General features: G+C 39.6%; 1 protein-coding gene across 3 annotated transcripts; it reads right to left on the reverse strand.

Annotated features, from left to right (window-relative positions):
- Positions 1–1,477: 1,477 nt before the first annotated feature.
- On the reverse strand, positions 1,478–19,228 carry LOC131256588 (26S proteasome regulatory subunit RPN13). 3 transcript variants are annotated; one of them, XM_058257498.1, is made up of 15 exons: positions 19,079–19,228; positions 16,716–16,776; positions 15,692–15,754; positions 15,451–15,543; positions 15,202–15,261; positions 11,484–11,522; positions 11,291–11,365; positions 11,113–11,179; positions 10,940–11,030; positions 4,822–4,940; positions 4,660–4,683; positions 4,469–4,563; positions 4,309–4,386; positions 4,177–4,231; positions 1,478–1,982 (listed from the first exon to the last, which is right to left on the reverse strand). In XM_058257498.1, the coding sequence occupies exons 2-15, from the start codon at positions 16,752–16,754 to the stop codon at positions 1,831–1,833; spliced, it is 1,050 nt and encodes a 349-aa protein (XP_058113481.1). In that variant the 5' UTR covers positions 16,755–16,776; positions 19,079–19,228; the 3' UTR covers positions 1,478–1,830. The 3 variants fall into 3 exon arrangements, with proteins under 3 accessions (XP_058113481.1, XP_058113482.1, XP_058113483.1); XM_058257499.1 differs by lacking the exon at positions 15,692–15,754; XM_058257500.1 differs by lacking the exons at positions 15,692–15,754; positions 16,716–16,776; positions 19,079–19,228 and adding an exon at positions 16,305–16,405.
- Between the last annotated feature and the right edge of the window lie 2,765 nt (positions 19,229–21,993).

Below are 21,993 nucleotides of genomic sequence, written 5' to 3' on the forward strand. Positions count from 1 at the left end.
ATATGTTAGTACATGTACATGGTCTCATCAGTGCAAAAACACATGAAGCGCCAAAAGTGGACCATCCTGATTTTTGGACCGGATGATTTTCATCATGGTGGGTCCCACCATTTGCATGGCTTGGACGTCGTAGGCCAGTGGCACTTTTGTGTGAGAAAAAAAAAAAGTACAAGAAGAAGAAGATGGTACCGCGGACTGAGGTGTCATGCAGCCGGCTACAGGTGATCAATATTCTTGTTATGATGTTCAGCTTCGTAAGAACATATCAAGCCATTGAAGCCCAGCTGGTGTGATCACATCATCACAACCGTCCAAATCTACAGGGCCAAGATAATGTACCGATCCTTTCTTTGGTTTGGGCACATGTGTGTGATGTATGGGTCGTGTTGCACTATGGCGGTCCAAGCGCTACATCCGCAGCTGCATTTCATCAGTAACTTGATGGGAAGTCTATAAAGAACGTTGAAAACGATGTCCCATATGAGATCCTCAATACGAACCGTTGATTGTTGCTCTTCTTTCATCCTACCCATTTTTACTCCATTTCTTTTCTGTTGGGTTGGCCCAGCCCGGCAGATGATCAAATCCTCATTTCCCACTTGTATGTTCCTAATTCATCCGTTGATCAAGTGGGCCGTGGATGCACTAGATCCCCATTCCAGTTGTTGGTCAGTAAATTGACGGTTGAACAAACGTAACCATTGGTCAAAATACAAAAGATAACGTGTCACCAATCCAACGGTTGAGATTATTCAATGGATAAACTTCTTCGTCCATCACCCCACCATTATGGGACCAATCAACGGACGGACAAAGAACAGACCAGCCTTTCAGTAACCCTAGCCTTGATCTGGTGGGCCCTGTCATTAGGCAGGGCATGCCCCTAATTTCTGTTACCAGATGATCCTAGCCATCCGATCGGTGGCCATGAGGCCCACCATATGAATAGCAGGAACTTTCTTTTTCTTTTTGGAAGGATGACTACAAGAATAAGAAATGCCACCCGAAACAAGCATTAGAAGCCCACCCCCACCTGCATATTACACGCTAAGAAGAACACGAGTGGAATACAAGAGAGAGCACCTCCGATTTCTTTCCCAACTAAGAAGAATAATCTCCACTCTTCAACGGCTTCCCCGCCTATACTCCCCCCATGCCATTGCCAAAAGAAGCCGTCAATGCGGCTGGGAAAACTCAGCGATGACACGAATTACATTTATTTGGTTATCATCTGACCATGGGATTGGTAGGCATTTATTGGACAGCTAAAAATGAAAAACATCAAATGGTCTTATTTCAGCAAACAAGAGTACACGAATCAGAGGTTAGGTTCGTGAAAACAACATGATTTTGAGATGGTGACTTGCAACAGTGGGGTCCACAATCTAGTCAGTTTAATTTGAGTTAATAACTTCCAGTTGCATTTCTTTCAAGACAAACTTGAAAATTGCAAATTTGCGATTTAGAACACAACACCGTTGAAATTTTCTGTTCAATTTGATAATTGAAACCAAACATGCCTTAAAATGTCAGCCCAATAACATATACCATACCAATACAGATCTTGATCAAAGCATGGAAGAAAAAGCCATGCTGGGAAAGTTACCATTAAAAAATGCAAAATTTATTGAAAAAGAGTTTGTTACATACCCATGACGGAAGTATCATCAAAACCCAGTGCTTCAAAAAATAAATTCATTTCCATCTTTCTTTTTAGTGATCAGCAAGCAGCAATTCGTGATGAACATGAAAACTTACCTCTCTTTTCTTTTCCCCACTTTCCAAGGGCAAAGTTGTCTTAATTTAAGAGTCCCGAGGACCCTGTCTGTGCTATTGGCCTTCATCCATAGCATCATTCCCACTACACCTTTGGGATGGTGGGTCCTTGTTCTCATCTTGTCTTGATTCTGCTTCACCAGATTCGGATGCCTTTGCAACGGAGTCTTCTAAGGCCTCAAGGAATGAGAGGACGGTGAACTTGTCTGTCGAATGCATAAAATATTTTAACTTGATGATGGGACTTGGGCAACGAACTTGATGATTTAAATTTGAAACATGGTTGCGACTAGCTAGTGGCCTACAACACAGCTTTTTACTCAATATGTGAATGACTACATCTCATGGCCAGAACTTGTTGGAACAAGTGTTTTAAATAGCGAATAGCGTGTAGCATAATGTTCACCCCTTAGGTTGCACTAAATATCATGAAATTAGACTTTTGAGTAATAGTGAAATGTCATGATAATTGGTGCAACCAAACACATCCTAAAATATCCGCAAAAACAGGCGATGATAAGGATAAAAATAAAGAGATAGCAAATGAACGGATATAATGTTGTTACTTATATTATTTTACTAAAACAATTGAAAACATTAACCAATTTTAATTGAAAATATAAAAATGTAACAAATTATTAAAAACATTAGTTATTTTTTATGTTTAGTGAAAAATGGCATATAGCATATGCTAAATAGCGTATAGCGTATGCTAAAGGTGACTTAAGCTGTTTTCATGGCTAAGCTACGCTACGTAGTGTAAGCTATTTAAACATGGTTTGGAACCAACCAATAGGTCAAAACTCAAACCTACTTTGCTCAAGACAACTTAGGTCTAAGTTTAACTCCCTCCCTCCCATTACTTGAAATCTGAAAAATCTCACTCCCTTGACTATTTGAAATTTCGAAAAATCTCACTTGAGGACTTGAAATTTTGAAAAAATCAATCCCTCCCTCAACTACTTGAAAATTTGAAAATGAATCAAGTACTCGAGGGGAGAAAAAAAAAAAAAAAACAAAAGTGTACCAGATTTGTTTTTAGGTGGTGTCATGGGGGACCAAACCCTCCATCCCTCCCTCAACCACTTGAAATTTGAAAAATCAATCAAGTACTCGAAGAAACTGTCCACCGGAATTTTATTTTATTTTTTGGCAGGGAACCAAACTCCTTCCGTCCATCCGTCCATTCCTCCCTCCCTTGACAACTTGAAATACTGAAAAATCAATCAAGCACTCTGAAAAACTGTCTACCAGGTTTTATTTAGGTGGGGGACCAAAGTATAACATGAGCTTTAATCTTGAAAAGCTCAGTCGGTTTTCTGGGCTGGTAATATGTAGAGACCATATGTAGATTGCCTGATACACACTGTATCGCCAGAGTAATTATGTCCATTATTTCCTCTCTTTTTTTTTCTTCTTTTTTTTTAATCCAGCAACCCACATTCTTATTTGGCAATATTTGTCAACTTTTGGGCTAAACAATACAAGATGAAGAACCTACTTTTTTTCCCATGTCATGAACCTGGCCCTGCCTTAGGTAAACAGATACACCACATCCTAAGTACTACCCAGCCTATGGGCTTTCTTAGTTTTGTCTGCATGCTAGCCCAGTTAGGTAACAGCTGTCTCAGGGCGAACGCACTCTTGTATGCAAACATATGACGTGGATTAACTCTGAAAAGCCCACCATGATGTACCGGTCTTATGACTCATCCATGCCATCCATCCATTTTTCCAGCTCATTTTAGGGTATGAGCCCAAAACTGAAGCATATCCAAAGCTCAAGCGGGCCACAAGTTTTCAGTCGAGCTCGTTGAAAAAAGTCAATAAGACACAATTGAAATATCACACATATAGATTCAAATAGCCTATTCAAGTTGATTCCATGGGTTGGATTACTTCTTTTCTATTCGCGATGATTCCACATTTCAAGCTTCACGAGGAAAGATCGTTTGTATAATGACTGCGACCAACGACCAAGTCGTCACTTTCATGCGACCTTCTGAGCAGGTTGGATGACAAATAAACATCACTGTGGGCCCTTGGAAGGTCTCGCGGGTGGACGTCATTATCCCCACTGTTTCCTGTGGTGTGGTCCACTTGAAATTTATGCTTCAATTTTGAGCTCATGCCCTATAAAATGAGCTGGAAAAATGGATGGATGGAGTGGATAAGACACAAACATCATGGTGGGCTCCCTAATTAGCACGCAATCTGCATCTGCATGCATAGACAAGTCTAAAATACAGATGGATCTATTGACAGACTATGTGAAGAGAGATGAAACAGAGAGGTAAAAGAACAAACCACAGAGTAAAAGAAAGACCAACCAGGCAAGCATGTGTTGGTTTCCACCATTTACAGCCCTAGAGAAGTGTATAAAGGTTTCAGGTAACTTACATTTACTTGGGTCAATTCCAAACTGAGACAAGTCTATCTGTCCTGTTCGAAGCACCTAAAAAAATGGGAAGTATCAGAACTGGCAAGACATTTAGGAATCTTTTTATCAATGGAAGGAATAAACATTCGTACATAGTTAAATGATTCTACTTGTTGGCGGAATGGAGGACTCTGCAGCAACTCCATAAGATCGTCAGGAGTCCATGGACCCTGAAACCACGAATAAATCATTAACTGCAACAACATAGAATCATCAGATCTAGCTGTAATTCAGATAGGAATCCATATATACCTCTGGCAAGTACGATGCCAACCGTTGTTCCAACGGCAAGGTTTCAATAAGTGGTGATAACAAATCAGGCTTCAAAATATCTCCTAATCCCAGCCCTACAATGACATATTTAGATGAGGAATTGTTGGAGGTCCCAAAAGAAATTTTGGGTCCATAAAAGCATCTCTCTAACAGTCAAGCAGAGTATTTACCTCCGTCTTGATCTAGGACAGCATCTACAACAATCAAATAGTAGTTGCATGTGTCAGAGGCTCAGAACATGAACAAGGAATAGGCTCGGCTAATAAGGGTATTTCTATGAGAGAGAGAGAGAGAGAGAGAGAGAGAGAGAGAGAGAGCATAACAGATAATACCTGCTGGACCAATGTTACTTAATATTCTTTGCAGATCTGCCAATTGTACAGGCCCAGATGAAGAGGTCACTTCATTAGATAACTCCGAGGCCAAATTTGGCCCAACCAAGTTTCCAGCTCTGAGTAATAGGACAGAAAGAGATGGCATCATGTTTCCAATTAGTCAGATGAAAAAAATTTATTCCAGTAGCTCCATTACAAATAGCAGGCACGGTTGAGAGCATAAATTATATGCAAACATAAATGCCATGAATGTCAACTTTGATACTCTTGCAGAGTGATGGGTGATACGTGGCCACTTAAAAGTAAGTTAGAAATTGCACCTGTGGCATACAAGTAGTCAAATTCAAATGTCAAAATTATGGTACCCAGTGTAGATGTATCATGAGCCAAAAATTAAGCTTATTTGATTATCTGATTATCGGATTCATGGATATTTATTGAACAGTTAAATGAAAAAATATCCAACGGTCCTATTTCCACAAACGAGTGTCCATGAATCAGAGGTTAGGATGGTTAAACGAAGTTTGATCTTCGGACACTGATTTGGTGACAGTGGACCGCACAATCTAGTCAGTTTTCCTTGAGTTAATATATGCAACGTGTACCATTTCTAAGTGCTTGCATATCAAGCGTCATATGCAGCCTGAGTATCATACAACTCCTCATATCACAAAATAACCAAAAGCACAAAGACACGCAGTAACTAAAGAGAATTGCCAATAGGATAATTCTCCTCCCCACTAACATTTGCTAGGGGTATTGACGTCAAATGAGTGGGATGCCCTTTTCTCGACTAGCAGTATGACTGTATACTGAATGTTTGACGACTTACTGGTGGTGGGATTCCCTTGAGGAGGCCTTTAAGACAAACTCTTCTTTGATGCAGCAAATGGGTCAGTATATAGGTCAAGTAAAAATTTTGAACTAGGTAAAAACATCCCATATTCAAATCTGATCTCAGGTCAGATAAGTTGGGTGATCAGGTAAACAGATATCCATTGTCAAGCCCTATCAACAAAGGGTGGCAGTTCAAAGGAGTTCCACAAACAATAAAAGGACAGGATGCTTGGTTAAAAATGGGTGGGGATGTATTCCTTCAATAAGAATTCAGTGAATCTAGTTCTATTTCAAAGTCCGAAAATTCTTCCAACACAGCACCAAATTTGACCGAAATACTTTATTTTGCTAGAAATAAATAAGGATGTCTAACTGTCATATAGGGGTTGCAATAAGTTGGGTCGGCCCATATGTCAATTGGCCCGACCCACTTCTAACCCGGGATCAAGCCAAGTCAGGTCAGGTTGCAGGTCAGGTTTAGGACAAAAAAGTAGCCCATTTAGATTAATAGGTCAGGCTCCAGTTTATGCTACGCTGCCCCGACCTGCCCATGTATTGAATCAATGGGCCAAGCCAAATGCCCTGACCCAACGCAATCCATAACCCAAAACAAAAGTATCCCAATATACATGTGTGATTGCTCTTCTGGGCAGATGAGGTGAAACATATACACGTGTCATTAAAAACACCCAATTCCATAAGCATGTAATAGTGAGTTCCATACACATGAAAACTCCAAGAATAGGGAAGAAGCCTAATATGAGATATTGCAGTTAGTATATGGGTTAGGTTGGACAGGTCGGTTGCACCTGATCCGACCGCAATTAAATGGGTCGGGTCAGGTCAGGTTCGAGCTGCAGAAATTCTAAGCGGGTTGGATTGGGTCTCCAGGTAATAGGTAGCAGGTCGAGTTAAGACTAGATTTCTTGACCCGTTTATTAAATGGGTCAGGCCTGAGCAGACCCAAACCCAACCCATTGCCACGCCTGCTATCTTAGTTAAATAACAAGTCAACTAGTGTATGAAGTGGGGGAAACTAGAAGGCATTTATGAGGCCCTTCTAACATCTGCCAAAAACAAATCTTAACAGAACTCCAGAGGGTTAAGAAGCTTTTCCCCTTTTTTTTTTTTGAATAGTAACAAATTTATTTATAAATTTTTTAAAAAAAAACAACATATACATAAACAATAAAAATAATAACACCCAGAGACAAGCGTGTCAATTTGACTCCTTTTTAATAAACAAAAGATACCCTTGCTAAGAAAAGAGCAAAACAGGCTACAAGATACACCTCGAGAAACTCAAACAAAACAACAGTCGGCAGATATACACATATCTCAGGGAAGGATTTTGTCTATCCACAATCTGGAGGATTAAAGAGGTGGAACTGGCCTTGGAAGACCATCTGCTGAGAAATTTGCTTCACTGGGAACATACACAAAACTAGTTGACTGGAAGCGCTTCCTCAAAGAGATTGGTGATCCTCCACCGAAGCTATCTTGCATTAATCCTATCCAGGAGAGTATTAAGGGAATCTCCCTTAAAGATCATTGAGAAAAAACACAACCCCACGGTCATATTTATAGCTTGAAGAGCAAACATTGGGCGCCTCTGCAATAGATGAATCTTTGATCCCGATTGGCCAATGGAACTCAATGAGTACAGACCACAAGGCATCCCACAAGACACCACCACCCACCCCTGTTAGGCCAAGATTCCCAAGGGCACACTGCCTTCAAAATTGAATTTATAGACCCCCCGCAAAGGGGCTTTCCATCTTCGAACTTCCATAGGCTTCTGCCAATATAACCCCTGAGTTTATGATTGCATTTCCACCAAAACGTTAAAAGGCTGAAGATCAAGTTAGACAGGAAGATTACTGATCTTTTTGCTCCCATTGAATATCCAATTGTTCCTTTCGAGTCAGATGGACCACTAGGCAGCCATGATAGGTACAGCCCACAACTACCTCCTGACTGATCCCCAGGCTCCCACGATCGAGCTCTCAAGAAGATCCAACACCTACCCCAAAAGAACCCACTGAAGGCTAAATTTGGAGCAGACATTACCTCAAATGTCCCAATAAAATCTACAGTGAATAATTAGAAGGTGGTTGATAGATTCTCTGTCTGCAGAGCAAAGGGGGCTTCTTTTATCTAATACCATCACTCTGAACTTCCAAGTGGTCCACCATTAAGATCTTGTTTCGAGAGTCCAACAAGACAAAAGCCCTGACCTTAAGAGGAATGACCAATGCCCAAATTCTAGAAAAGAAAGCAGCACCTTCATTATCCCTTTTGGACAACTCACAATAAAGAGATCTGATTGAAAAGATCCCATTCAGTTCCAGCACCTAAATTCTCTCATCAACAGCTACCCTTGGATCTGGAGGAGGAAATCAAGTGATGGCAGAGCTGCGAGCAATATTGTCAAGGAGGGAGATAGTAATACTAAATTCTTCCACGGGTATGCTAGTGCTGGAGCTTGTGCCAGCAGGGTTGAAAGTGTAGTGGTGGATGGGGTTCGCATTGAAGGTAAGCAGCAGGTCTGTGGTGCAATCATTTCATTCTATAAAGATCTTCTTACAGGTCCAGATTCGATCATACCTAAATCAGACAATTTTGAGTTTGCCTCGATGTCCGGTGAGGAGGCTACCTTGTTGGAAAGAACCATCTCAGAGGAGGATACTAAAAATGCTATTAAGGAGCTGGGTCAGGATAAATATCCGGGCCCCGATGGTTTCCCTGTAGCTTTCTTCTAAGTTTTTTGGGATACGTTGAAGGAGTAAGTGGGTGTTATCAGTGAGTTTGGTGAGAATGGCAAGCTTTCTTCGAAACCAGATGCGACTTTTATTGCTCTAATCCCTAAAAAGGAAGGTACTGAGTGTAGTAAAGATTTTCAGCTGATTAGCCTTATTGGTGCCCCTTACAAAATCCTTGAGAAAATCCTTGCCACTAGGTTCCGAGCTAATCCTGGGTCGGTTGATCTCTAGAGAACAAGGAGCTTTTGTGGAAGGTAGGCAAATTCTTGACAGCTCTTTGATAGCCAACTAAATTATCAACTCTCAGCATAGGGAGGGGAAGAGTGGAGTGGTTTGTAAGCTTGATTTGGAAAAGGCTTACAATTGTGTGGATTGGTCATGTCTCGGCTGTGTGGTCAAATGGAGGTGGTTTCACGAATGTGTGAATTCGACCAAATTCTTTGTTCTAGTTAACAATTCGCCTATAGGTTTCTTCAATTCCGCTAGGGGTTCGAGACAAGGAGATCTACTTTCTTCATTTCTATTCACTGTTGTGGCAGAGGTGTTAAGTAGTATGTTGTCTAAGGGAGTTAGTGAAGATCTTTTTTGCGGGTTTAAGGTGGAAAGATGTGGAGATTGTCCCTTTTGGCTGGGTTGTGGGCTTCGTGGCTAGAGAGAAACAAAGGGTGCTTTCGTGATATTAGCAATTCTCCCGAGTTTTTTTTAGAGTTTTTTCCAATGAAATGAGAGGGTCAATGCTATGTCCGTGTAGGGGCTATTGTTTCTCTGTCTTATTAATGAAGGGCCATTTTCACACCAGGCTCGAGTGGGGTGGCTTGTGAGATGCAAGGGCACACTCGGGGTGGGCAGCCCGTGTGAGGCGAGTGGCTTATGTGAGGCGGGCCCCATCAGTGTGAGGCGGGTGGCTCGTGTGAGGCGGTACCCATGTAGTGTGGGGCCCACGAGGGGGGTTCGGCCGAGGTCCTAACTCATGGGATGTGGGGCACAAGCTAGGAGATAAAGGAATTGATTCGCCATGCTATCAGTTCGAGCTTTTAGAGCAAGTGGTTAATTGTCCTACATCACTTATGCTTCAGGCTTTTCTTTGTTTGCTTCTTTCCTTTTTGTATTCTTTTCGGCTTTGTCGTCTTATGAATAAAGTTGTCCTCCTTTCAAAAAAAAAAAAAAACAATGACCCTTGCAATATAAATCTTCAATAGCAACCACAACAAGTCCGTCAACTTCCTATACATCCAACCCCCAAATGTCTTCATATCATTCGCCCATTCCCCACTCTAAACCAAAGATGTCGCAACAAAAAAACCCTGGCCAACACGTACACCTCCTTATAGCCGATCAGGCACTGTTCAACCCAAGTTTTATATCCCAGCCATTCCTATCATCCCATATTTAGCAGCAAGCACATCCCTTAGCAATGAATGCTCCCCATTCTGAACCCTCCACCACCATTTCCCTAACAAACCCAAATTAACAGTCCTGATGTTCATGATACCCAAGCCCTCTGCTCTTATTGGTTTGCAAACCACATATCCCTCTAGAGAAAATAGTGGGCCTCCACACCATCCTTCCAGAGAAAACGCTTTTGAATGGACTCAATTTGGGAATCCACCTTAATGAGGCATTGAAACAAAGATAACACTTGCAATGGCAAAGATATGAAGATTGACCTGATATGGATGATTCTGCCTCACAAAGACATCAACACCCTTTCCATGCTGCAAGCCTCCTCTTCGAATGCCAGACCCAGGTATTCCAGATTTCACAGTGATACCCAATAGATCAATTCCACAAGTAATTTCTCTAGCAATGCCAGATGAAGACTCTTAATCAAGATTAATATCTTCCAAATTACTCTTTCATAGATTGACCCACAAGGCCACTGTGACCACGAAGCAAAGTAACAAATCCCTCAAGTGGCAAGCATCCATGACCGAGCCATCATTAAATAATAAAATATCATCTGCATAGGACTAAGGTCACTTTCACCATGCCATTTGGCCCTTCCATGTTCACTCAAGTCCTGCGGTGATAGAGAAGGAACTCCTTACAGTGTGTGGGATGTTTGCTCCGGGGCCTTACCCTTGGATTTGGTTGATTGGTTAGAGAAGATTATGAGGCTTTGCAGTAGTAGGGATGTTAATTTTCCTATATTGGTGGGGAAGGAAACTCGAAGGAGGATTCTTTAGCAGTGGAAATTGTTTCATATCATCCCAGATATTCCACAAACAGCTATCCTCTTCTATAATCCCTTCTTGCTCATAACAATAATAAGTCAACACAAAAAAATAATGATGAGAGAGATCATCGAGTAAAATATGGCCTGGTAATATTGGTTGATGAGAGAGCTCCTCAGGTATTTTAAACACACCAACCACGGGGAATGATTACCACTTAGAGAGCTTATATAAGAACAAGGCATATAATGTTTAAAATAGTGCATTATTTCCAGAACATATTGATCAAAGCTTTAACATAGTTCTAATAATATTATGAGATATTGAATGCACTGCACAAACCTTGATGAGATCTCATCCTCAGCTGTGTCTTCAGACATTTCAGACATTTGCAGAGGAACCGAAGCCTCGGGCTCTTCCTCACCGACTAGTTCTGGTAACAGAAGGATACTGTGATTTATAAATCAACAAAGCTCTATATAATATGAATAAATTACAGAATAAATTTCATATACCCAATGGTCGATTAATGTAATAGTTGACAGAGCTGCAGATTTGTGAGTCACCATCAGATCTTGGCTCCTGAAATCATTCATCAGAAATGATCAGAAACCACCCCAAAACAAATTGTACATGGATTTGAAGGTGTTAGTTGAAAAGAAAGAATGGGAAAAAAATGTTCAACCCAAACACCTGCATCCAAAAAAAGAACCTCCGAGTATCGGTGCTGAACTTCAGAATGTATACTCTTCCCGATGATTGGTTGACCTGAATTAAGTCAAAACACGAAAAGAGAAGGTAGAGACTGAGTATGAGAACACCACAGATGAGTAGTGGCAGACCTTCGCCTGAAAATGTTCAAAGAGTTTACTAAAATTCAAAATACCTTCTCAAAAACTGCCTCATCAGGAAACACAATCTGATCCTGTGACATCATGTGTCAAGGTAATCATGGTTTTGGAGTTCCAGAAGAAGGATACATTACATCTTGATACTTCTAACATATAGTTGTTATAGCAGCAAGAAGCATTATGGAGACTTCAGTGGAGAAATAAAAGTAGGGCTCTAATTAGTTCATGTCCAAGGATATGGGTGTAAATTGGCCATGCAAGAAGTTAATAATAATGATGATGAAATAAATAAATGAAGACAAAACAAAACAAAACCTCCGAGAGAGCACAGTATTGTTTAACCAAACTTTTATTGAAAAATAAACATTAATGCACACAATCATTCAAAGCCATTTAACAGCTCATGAAGGTGTCCTTTTTCGATATTTTGAAAAGAGAATGAAGAACTAAGGCCCTGTTCGGTAGATGCCTAAAAATGAAGTGGTCTCATTTTAGTTAACACGAATTATCTATTAGAAATCAAGATCTCTAATGCATAATTATTGTTTTTTTGAGGTAAGGATTTTATTGATAAAGAATGGGGGGAAGAAGGAAAGATAATCTAGAAAGCTAAACAAACAAAGAGAAAACAAAAAACTAGACCATAGAAAATTTGTCCATCAACAAAACAACCCAAGAAGAGCTGAGAGTCACTTTCCCTTAAAAGAACAAGGACACACAAGAACACCCTAGCTGCGAAGACACTAGAATTCCTTAAACAATAATTATTTCTTTCCACCCAGATCACCCATAGGACAGCCAAAAACAAGACTCTCCACTTTCTTTTCCCCATTGCTCCTTCGGATTCTTTATGCCCCCCACAAAGGAGATATTCCATGGAATTTGGCATGAACTACGCTACCCCGGACATTCTGAAAATGATCCACCATAAATCAAAGGAGGAAGGAAAGTGGATGAAAAGGTAGTCCACTGTTTCTTCAGAACGGTAACACAAAAGGCATATGTTAGGAATACACATTTCGCATTTTTCGAGATTATCGACTGTGAGGATTCTGTTCATTCCCGCCAGCCACCCGAAAGCTGCCACTTGTGGAGGGACTCCATAGTGCCACAAAGGAGTTGTGTGGGAGGTTGTCGTGGGAGAAGAGGTTGTTGCAATGGATCTGTAAAGCGAACGGACAGAGAAGATTACTGAACCAAACAATATCCATCGCATAAGACTCTTCCTCCACTTCACAAGGCAAAATAAGCTGCAAAAAATATAAGACGAGAGTAAATTCCTCTATCTCAAGATCTAACCAATTTCTACAAAAAGGGGAAGCCAAATTTCTCCAAACCCATTTACCCAAAAGGGCCCCATTAACATGGAGGAAATCCCAGCCTACATTATATGCTCCAAAGACTGGGATTTGGATTTAAATGGAGGGCGTAGATTAAAATATGCGTCTCCTCTCCAAATTTCTTTGTTCTAATTAATGGTTCTCCATTTGATTTCTTCAAGGCCACTCGTGCTCTCCGCCAAGAAGATCCCCTGTCCCTTTTATGTTTGTTTTTGTTAATGAGGCTCTCAGTGGTTTACTCTCTAGGGAACAGGTTTCGGGGCTTTTCAAAGACTTCAGTATGGAAATTTTTCACTTTCGTATTTCTCGTCTTCAATTCGTTGATGACACTCTTATTTTTTTGTAAGACACGAGAAAATGATAACCTTTTTGGGTATGATTATTGTGTAGTTCGAGGTAATTTCAGGGCTAAAGATAAATATGCCAAAGCTGAACTCTTTGGTTTAAACCCTCTCCCAGAGGTTTGTCTGTCTTTTGCTGATTTTCTTGAATGCAAGGTGAGTACATTGCCTACTATTTACTTAGGTCTTCCTCTTTGCATTAGTAAGCCCCATTATACCTCTGGGATATTATCATTGAAAGAATGGATAGCAAATTTTCTTCCTGAAAGATGAATGTGCTATTTTTGGGAGGGAGAATCAATCTCATTAAGGCTTCTCTCTCTAATTTGCCTATTTATTACTTCTCTCTTTTTCGGTGTCCCAAATCAGTTGTTCTGAGAACTGATAAGTTGAGAAGGAACTTCTCGTGGTAAGGTAGTTCTGAGGGGAGGAAGTTCCCCTTGTTAAACTAGAAAGAGAATTGTTTACCTTATGGGGAAGGGGGAGCTAACATCAGGGACCTCTCCCTTGTCAATAGGGACATCTTAGGTAAGTAGATCTGGAGATTTGGGAATGAAAATGATAATTTCTGGCACCAAATTATCTCTGAATATGATCTTTCCCCCCAAGGTTGGTGGACTAAATCTTCTACGCTCCACTGTACTTCTTTCGCATGGAAAGTTATAGTCAGGAGTGCCCCTTTGATCTTTGATAAAATATCCTTTTCCCTTGGGAAAGGTTTCATGATCAAAAATTGGCTGGATTTATGGTGTGGAAACCAGATTATGGTTGAATCATTTCCCACCTTATTCGCTATCTCCTCTTATAAGGATGTTTTTGTTGACGATTGCTATATTCTTATGAGGGGGTATGGCTTCCCCCTTTTTGCAGATTAGACTCATAGATCCAGTACTTTACTCCCCTCGCTCGTTTACAGGTCTATCATCATTCTCTCGATGCGGAAGACTCGATGCGGTGGAGACTTTCTGCTTCAAAGGTCTTCTTTGTTCGATCGTTTTATAAATTCATTGTAGCAGGTTCTTCTGCAACGTCTTCTACCCATATTGCTCGTCTTTGGAAATATGGACTTCCCTCTAACATTGTAGCTTTCGAATGGCTGGTAGGAAAAAATATAGTCCTCACTGTCAACAACCTTAAAAAACGTGGAATGTGCATCCCCAACGTGTCTTTTATACTACTGCTCTGAAAAAAACAGTGGACCGCATCTTCATTCATTGTCCTTTCACTTCTAACATTTGGTGGAGCATTCTCATAATGTTTGGGGTTGCTTAGGTCATGCCTTCTTCTATGGATAATCTTCTTTGTAGGTGGCATGCTAAGTCTGGAAGGGCAAAGGGTAAAAGACAGCGGAGGATCTTATCTATGGTGGATTTGTGGGCAATTTGAGTGGAAAGAAACAACCATTGTTTCAGAAATCTTTCAGTTTCTACGACTGGAGTGCTCTTGAGTCCTTGTCATGTTCCGAGACTGGGCTCCTTAGCTTCCCTTTGAGTTTTCCTTGGGGTCTCACTGTCATGGAACAGATTTGTTTTGGGTTGGGTTTTTTCTTCTCTATTTTTTCTTTTTTGTCATCTTTTCTTTTGTTTGTTTCAGTTCCGATTGTAGTTTGTGTTGGTTTATGTTCTTTTCAATAAAATCAATACCTTTCAAAAAAAAATTATATATTAGGGATAAAGATCTCTAGTACATAATTACTATTAACTAAAATGAAATGAACCCATTTAAGGCGTCTACCAAATAGGGCCCAAGAGTATTTTGAAGAACAGAATGCTTATAGAGTTTTTTTTTTTTCCTTTTGCAGCAATAGTTAGTAACACAAGACCTAATCGCCCAAGACCAACCATAGACTAATTTAACCTACAACCCAATTTTTCAAGTATTTTGCCCTTGGGGAAAAAAAAACAAGTACTCCCAGGGGTAAAAGTGGAAAAAAACAGTAAGAAAGGGCCACACGCTATGACCAGATCAGTTTTCATTGATACACACAAACAATGGCACACAACTATTCACCATACTATTATCTAACATCGCTTCATATTAAATGAAAGTTTCCATCTGTTGACATGGGATACATCTTCAACAACATTCTGATTCCGGTCAAGCCACTGAAAATGGACCAATCCCTCCTCACCCTAGCAGATAGAAGTTCAGAAAGGGTAAGTTAGAAAAAAAATAAAAAGCAAGGAACTTAAGCTTAGTTAGAAAAAAGCAAGGAACTTCAGTCCAAAAGCTAAATGAAGTGTGTGACAGTCATCTCTGATTGCACCAAGGGAAGAGTACTTGAAACTAAAATAAACAATCCTTAAAGTTCATATATATACCCTTCCAATGCGAACCAACCCTTTGCGGTTATCCGGAATCACCCGTGTTCCCTCTGTGATCATCTTACCTGCACGGAACTCCAGCATGATTTCCTGCACATATTAAGTGCTAAGATGAGAAAAAATCCAAAATAAATGTAGAATAATTTCGGGGGAAAAAAGGATTTAAAAAAACATTCAGACTACAAATTCAAGGTTCTGTATGCTGCTTCCAAGATACAAAATGGCAGATTTAACTCACTGCATTGCCGAGCACCTTTTTCCATACCATTAACTGATGCATTCTAGGATGGTGGCTCCATACCTGTAGGATCTATAAAACTGGGACAACAATAGATCTGACATTGCTTACAAGGGAAAAACAAAGTATAAACATGCCCCGTGCATCGGTGCATATGACCGTGTTCTTTATATTATATCGTCTTCAATCTTATTGTTGAACCTTCGACTACATGGTGATGGTAAAGCGATGAATAAGAGGAAGACAAAGAAACCATTTTGTTTTAGAGGTGGAGACAGAGAAACCATGCCTTCATGCATGTGGCAACGTTCTCTACATTGTTTTTGTCTTCCTCAAATTTATTTTCTAGCCTTCGGCTACAACAATGATGATAGACAAAAAGAGGATGAAGAAGAAGCTGACTTGCTTGTGGAAATCATTGACCTCTTTGAATGACTAAGAGAAGTTCAAAACTTTGTACTCCAACAGAAGTGGAGTTAAACAACCCATAATTTGGCTAGCAGGGAGCTTGCTAACATGTTTCAGTAAGTCTCCAACTGAAGTGAACACAACTACCAGGTGAAAGAAGAAGAAGAAGAAAGAAATGGAGACAGATGAAGATAGTGGTCAGTACCATGCCAATGTCAATAAGCTTCCTAAACTTTCATTTGCTAATGCTTCTTGAAATTTAAACATGCACAACTTTGTTATAATCCATTCATAAAGCTCTTCCAACACCTAGTGACTAAAGCAAAATTCAAGTGAAAGAAGAACTTTCATCAACTGGATGAAATAAAGTAGTGAAACAAACTAGTTTCAATTTGATTTCAATTGATGAATAAAAAATCTGATTTCTAACTGGAAACATTCGCCAATACTTCAATAGCAAATAGCTGAAAGAATGCTACCCAGAGAATATATAATCTAACGTCTTTCAATTTGAGAGTGCTCTAGTAAGAGATTACTATCAAGTAGCAGTTCCATGATCAATGGGGAAAAACAACATATCCAATGCAAAAGCACGCAAATCAAATTGCTCACAAACCTGCAATGGAGGCAAGCTGTCTGCGGTAGAAGATTCCATACCTCTGGAGAGGCTTTACAATCTAGAAACATAATAAATAATCAAAACTGAGTAGACTTTCAATTGAAGTCAATATACATTGCTAACTCTGCAGCCCTGAGAAATCAAATTAATTGGACCATTAACTAAGAAAATCCCTAAAGAAGAAAAGGGAAATTGAACATTTCAACTAATAGAAGTACACCATCATCTTTATTACAAAAACCTCGATAGACAGATTTATTTCAAAGATGAAAAAAAAATATAATAATAATAATCAATCACATGCTAAATCATAGAAGATCTCCTTTAAGATCAAACAATTCCATCAATTGAGTATGATTGTAAGCGTGTAAGAAACTAAGACTCTATCTAGTATACTAAGAATATCAATGAATCCAATTATCACAATTACATAGGATATCCTCTTTTAGCTTCTAGGGTCTATTCTTGGTTCATGATCCCTTTTACTAATTGGAATAAAAGAATTAGTAGAACTGTTCCACCCACAAATGGTAATGGGCTGAGGCTGTGGACTTATAATCATGGAATCGACCTGGTCATCGTATTACAAGTCCACTCCATACCAGCCTGAATACAGCTGTGTGCATTCTCATTATGAGCAAGAACAAACAATGGTTACCATTTCTCCGAGCTCTCAAAATATCAATGTTGAAAATCCATGGGAGATGATGCCAGCTATTGATCAGCTTAGGAAATGAAGAGGACAAGGAAAGAAGATCCCGTGGCATTTGTCAATCATATCTAAGTTGGTCACCAGTCTATCTCCCTACATGTGGCACGTGTGCAGGATCCAGACCATTAATCTGCTTAGGTTTACCATGTGGATTGGATGATCCTAGACAGGTAACTGGAGAAATTTTGAAGATTGCAAGCATGCAATTCATGACTTTAAATACCATCCAATGTCAAGTCGACTCAATGCAGGTGGAGAATGGAATGAGTTGACCTCTTGAACCATGCAAAAATTACAACCAAGGTTTTGAATAACAGTATCGGCAGGCATATCGGCCAGACCCAAAAATGATACGGCATGGGGAGCATGCGTATCCAACAATATCAGACAATATGGTCTCATTTGGCCAAAACTTCTGCAAAACACCAGAATCTATCTCTATTTTTTACATGTACTCAATGGTTTATCATACTATTCTTTGATAAGAATGTTGTCTGTCAGCTTGATCTGCTAAAAGTCAATGAAATAGGCACTAATCAAACAAAAATCAAGTATGATTTGATAGATAAGGTCTCTCGTTACATACAAGTACAACAAAAAGAAGACAAATGGAAAAAAAAAAAAAAAAAAACAGGTGATGGTTTACCAACTCTTATGATAATTATCAAAAATGGTCAATTCCACTTCAATTCATTGAATCCCACTCAAACCCGATGCTTCGATCCTCGAAATAGTCTTAGACCAGGTGTGAAATTAGTTTATAAGCTTCCTTCGTGGTTAAAATGAAGAAAGGAGTGGAAAAACACAAGAAGATTAAAAACAAATAATTTTAAAATTGGGCCTTTATTGCCGTATCAGCCCCATATCAGTGCCAATACAGAACATGTCGCCTGTACTTGCCAGCATGGCCCGATACAGCCCCATTTTTTTTTCACAACTGACCAGTTTGCCCTTGTATAAAGTAATGTGGGTGGCTGACAAGGATATGAAACAGCATATTGTAACTGTTTTTTAAAACCATGATTCCAACCCAAGTAACAAAGTGTTGGAAAGTGTCGTGCAAGTTACCCAAACTCCAAAGCCAATGATCATCAGTCAACATCCGACAGGGAAAAAGTCCTCAGACATGGAGGCTACGACCATCCAACCACTACAAACTTTGGGGTGTGGACCGTGTGGCCCACCCATGGTAGGGCCCACAGATGAACAGCCCAGATACACTGCCTGTGTGCCACGTGTAGTAACTAGCATATCCATGCGCACGAATACATGCATTCGACAATGTAACCTAGCTCAACCCCAACCCCAACCCACACAATTTCGATACCTCCACCTCCTTGTAGACCTATAGAAACAACTTGCATACACTTCATCCAAAAACAGAGAGGGGGAGTATCAATCAATCAAAAAATAGGGTGAGAGTATCAGCTTCCGATAAAATAAAAAACCACATAAATGGGAAAAACCCCTTACAGTAATGTACTTTTTGCAGTTCTTCAGCAATTAATATTTTTAAAAAAACTAAATTTCAATATAGAAATCCAAGAAAACAAGTAGATGTGAACCGTTGAGAGACGAATGGAAATGAAACAGAACAAAACCCTAGCTTTTTTATACCGACGGTGATTGAAGAAGCAATAGTTTTTACCTTGTGGAGAAGCTGAAAACTGGAGAAATCCGGTGTCGAACGAGGACAGATTAAGATCTTTCTACAAATATCAGACAGAAGGGCAGAGATTATTTTCAGGAGAGTATCAACGAAGGCGCGAGGGTTTTTGGTTAGGAGAGAGCATTAATACCAGTCGATCGTTTATTACAGTGATTGTTCGCCGTGGTTTTGTAAATTGTGGTGAGTCTTCTATCGTACACGTGGCACAGTTCTAAGGAAATCCAGACCGATGAAATTACTGACCTGATTATGATTGGGACTTAATATGTGATTTTCACCGATAAAATGGTAATCTTGTAATTGGAATATGTGCCACCTTATATTTTACAACTGACCATCCAAGTGATGGCTATATATTGGATGGTCATGATTGCTTTGTCGAGCTGATATATGACTCGCTGAATGGATGGTCTGGATGATCATACGTGGATTCCACATGCGCGAGTGATGAATCCCCACCACTTCTAAAAAGGTGATCGACTACTAAGATAAGTCTTTTATGTTTGGATGGACGGACCGGTTGTTGTTATCGCGGCACAGCAACCGAGCTCCCGGCGGGCACACACCCTGTGTGGTGGATGAAATCCAGCCCTCCGATTAGGTGGGCCATGCGGCCAAATATCAGCAGGGAGACACGTGGAACACTAGCCATGAATTTGTGCGTGGGGCCGACATGGATCGAATGGACACTCCAGAATCAGCTGATTCAATACTCAAAGAGGGGCAGCCCCCCTTGTAACCTGTGGTATGGTGTGGGGTACCTATGCTGTGGATCCACTGATTTTGGGACGTGCGTAGTACTTACATAGAATTCAGCACAAACCGATAGTTGGATGTTTCGTAAGCTGTAGAATATAATTGTATGCTAGGTTTGGGCTCGAAGACATAAACCAGAGACCGGACCATGTGGGCCCACGTGATGTATGTATTTTATCCTGTTTTGCCGATTCATTTTAAGGGCACACGGCAAGCTTGAGTGGATAGGTAGTTTGGCTCAAATTTGGTCGTTATTGCAGTTTGTACAGCCAAGCGTGCTTCGGCTTAACGCGGCTGGAATCAAATCTAACGGTTATAAGTCAGCTTCATAGATGAGATTCATAGTGGGAATCAAGACATCATGATTGAAAAAGACATTTCATCCATCGGCATGGTGAGATAGGCACTTAATCTGTGGGATATGTGAGAGTTATAATTACTCGTACTATACAGAAGGAAAATATTTCAATTTAAATGTTATTAGTTTCACATTTTTTTTTTCTATGGCATATTCATATAATTAAAATATTGTATAATAAGCTGTAAAAATTATGAAATATAATCTTATCTCAAAAGTCTCTTTCAACATGATATAGACAATTACTTATATAAAATGGTCATCGGGCAAAGCCTTCATTAAGGCATTCGTCACCAAAGCTCGAATCATCTAATGTAGCCCTATAATTCACCGTTGAAAGTGCTTCACAGATATAAGGGTTGTGCCATGCAATGACTACATGTGGTTGAGTATCGCTTAGAGCTTGGGGCGAAAATAATGTATTTATAAGACGATCGAGAGTTATTTGCAGTTATTGCATGGTCAACTGATTCTCTTAGTGGAGAGCTTCCATTCTTTTAAAAATATAACAAATCACTGGATCATTGTCCACGAGATTTTGGTTCATATTTTCGTTGTTTGTCATTTACTCGAGGAGAGTCCTCACCCTGATACCAATTGACACAAGAATAAATGTAATAAGATTGATTACCGTCTTTCTCAAAAATAATTACTCCGAATCTATTGAGTTTTTCTAGATTCCTCGAAGAGACTTATCAAATCCACGAGAAAAAAAACAAGAAAATATATAAATTAAAATATATAAAATTCATAAAATTAATTAATAAATGAAATAAACAAGTTCACAACCCTTTATTTTGAGATATTAAGCAGTGAGAGAAGTTTTAGAATCAAAACACAACAAAAACTCTTAGAAATCACAACTCACTATTTATAAATGGTCGCGATATTTACCAATGAGCATGGTTTTAGGCAAAAATTAATGAATGTCCTACTTGGCCAAACCATAATGTTCTCATAATTATTTTAAGCACTTTTTATGTTTAGCGTAACTCCTAATGTCCAACGGACGAAGAGTTATATTCAAATAAAAACTTATTAAAAGTAGTTAAAATGAAAATAAAATGCGATTTCAACTGCCGATCTATTGTCATTTCACAAATTCGGCGAGGACAACCCGATGCAGTGGGTTTGGTGCCCAAAATTACATATAGGGTTTGGCAAAAGTAGCTAGTCCTACCCAAAATTACATATGGTATGTTTGATAGCTCATTTTGGTTTGCAAAATATGGCTAATTTAAGTTATCATAGTTATGCCTAATTTAAGTCATCACGATCTAGATCGCCTTCGGCTTCTGATCCAGCCTTTTTTATCTATCCTGGCCAGGAATCTCTTCGTAGCCTGCCCCACATCAAAGTGCCACTGCCATTTTTAATACGACGGTGAACTAACAGTGCAAGCCAGGAGGTGAGTTATTTGACGGCTGTCACCTGCCCGCGTATGACGCTAGATACACAGGCACGTACAAACGATACACTTGTCATACATCAAGACAAATAAAACCGACTAAATTGTGGAACGTAAACTGTGTAAGTGACAGTCTGAAAATCGGATTATTTGAACAATCCTGGTCTCTGATCTATGAACACTTGTTTTTTAAAAAAAGACCATTGGATATTTTTCATTTTAACCGTCCAAACATCCGTCCAGTAATCTAATATGTAGATGACCAGATAACGGTAATATTCTATTATGATACATCTAAATCCATTTTCATAAATTTAACGGTTTAGATTGAATTACTCATTTTCCAACATTTGCATTTTGTCAGTGAACTTT

The sequence above is a fragment of the Magnolia sinica genome, chromosome 9 (genome assembly GCF_029962835.1).
Source record: "Magnolia sinica isolate HGM2019 chromosome 9, MsV1, whole genome shotgun sequence".
NCBI classification, from domain to species: Eukaryota; Viridiplantae; Streptophyta; class Magnoliopsida; order Magnoliales; family Magnoliaceae; genus Magnolia; species Magnolia sinica.

Bases quoted from the DNA above. Each gene is read 5' to 3' on its own strand.
- LOC131256588 (XM_058257498.1), bottom strand. From the start codon at position 16,754: ATGGAATCTTCTACCGCAGACAGCTTGCCTCCATTGCAG. The intron at 15,262-15,450 runs GTATATATATGA...TCTATCTGCTAG, and splicing joins GGTTGGTTCGCATTGGAAGG to GGTGAGGAGGGATTGGTCCA. The intron at 11,180-11,290 runs GTGTTTGGGTTG...GAATGATTTCAG, and splicing joins GGTTCTTTTTTTGGATGCAG to GAGCCAAGATCTGATGGTGA.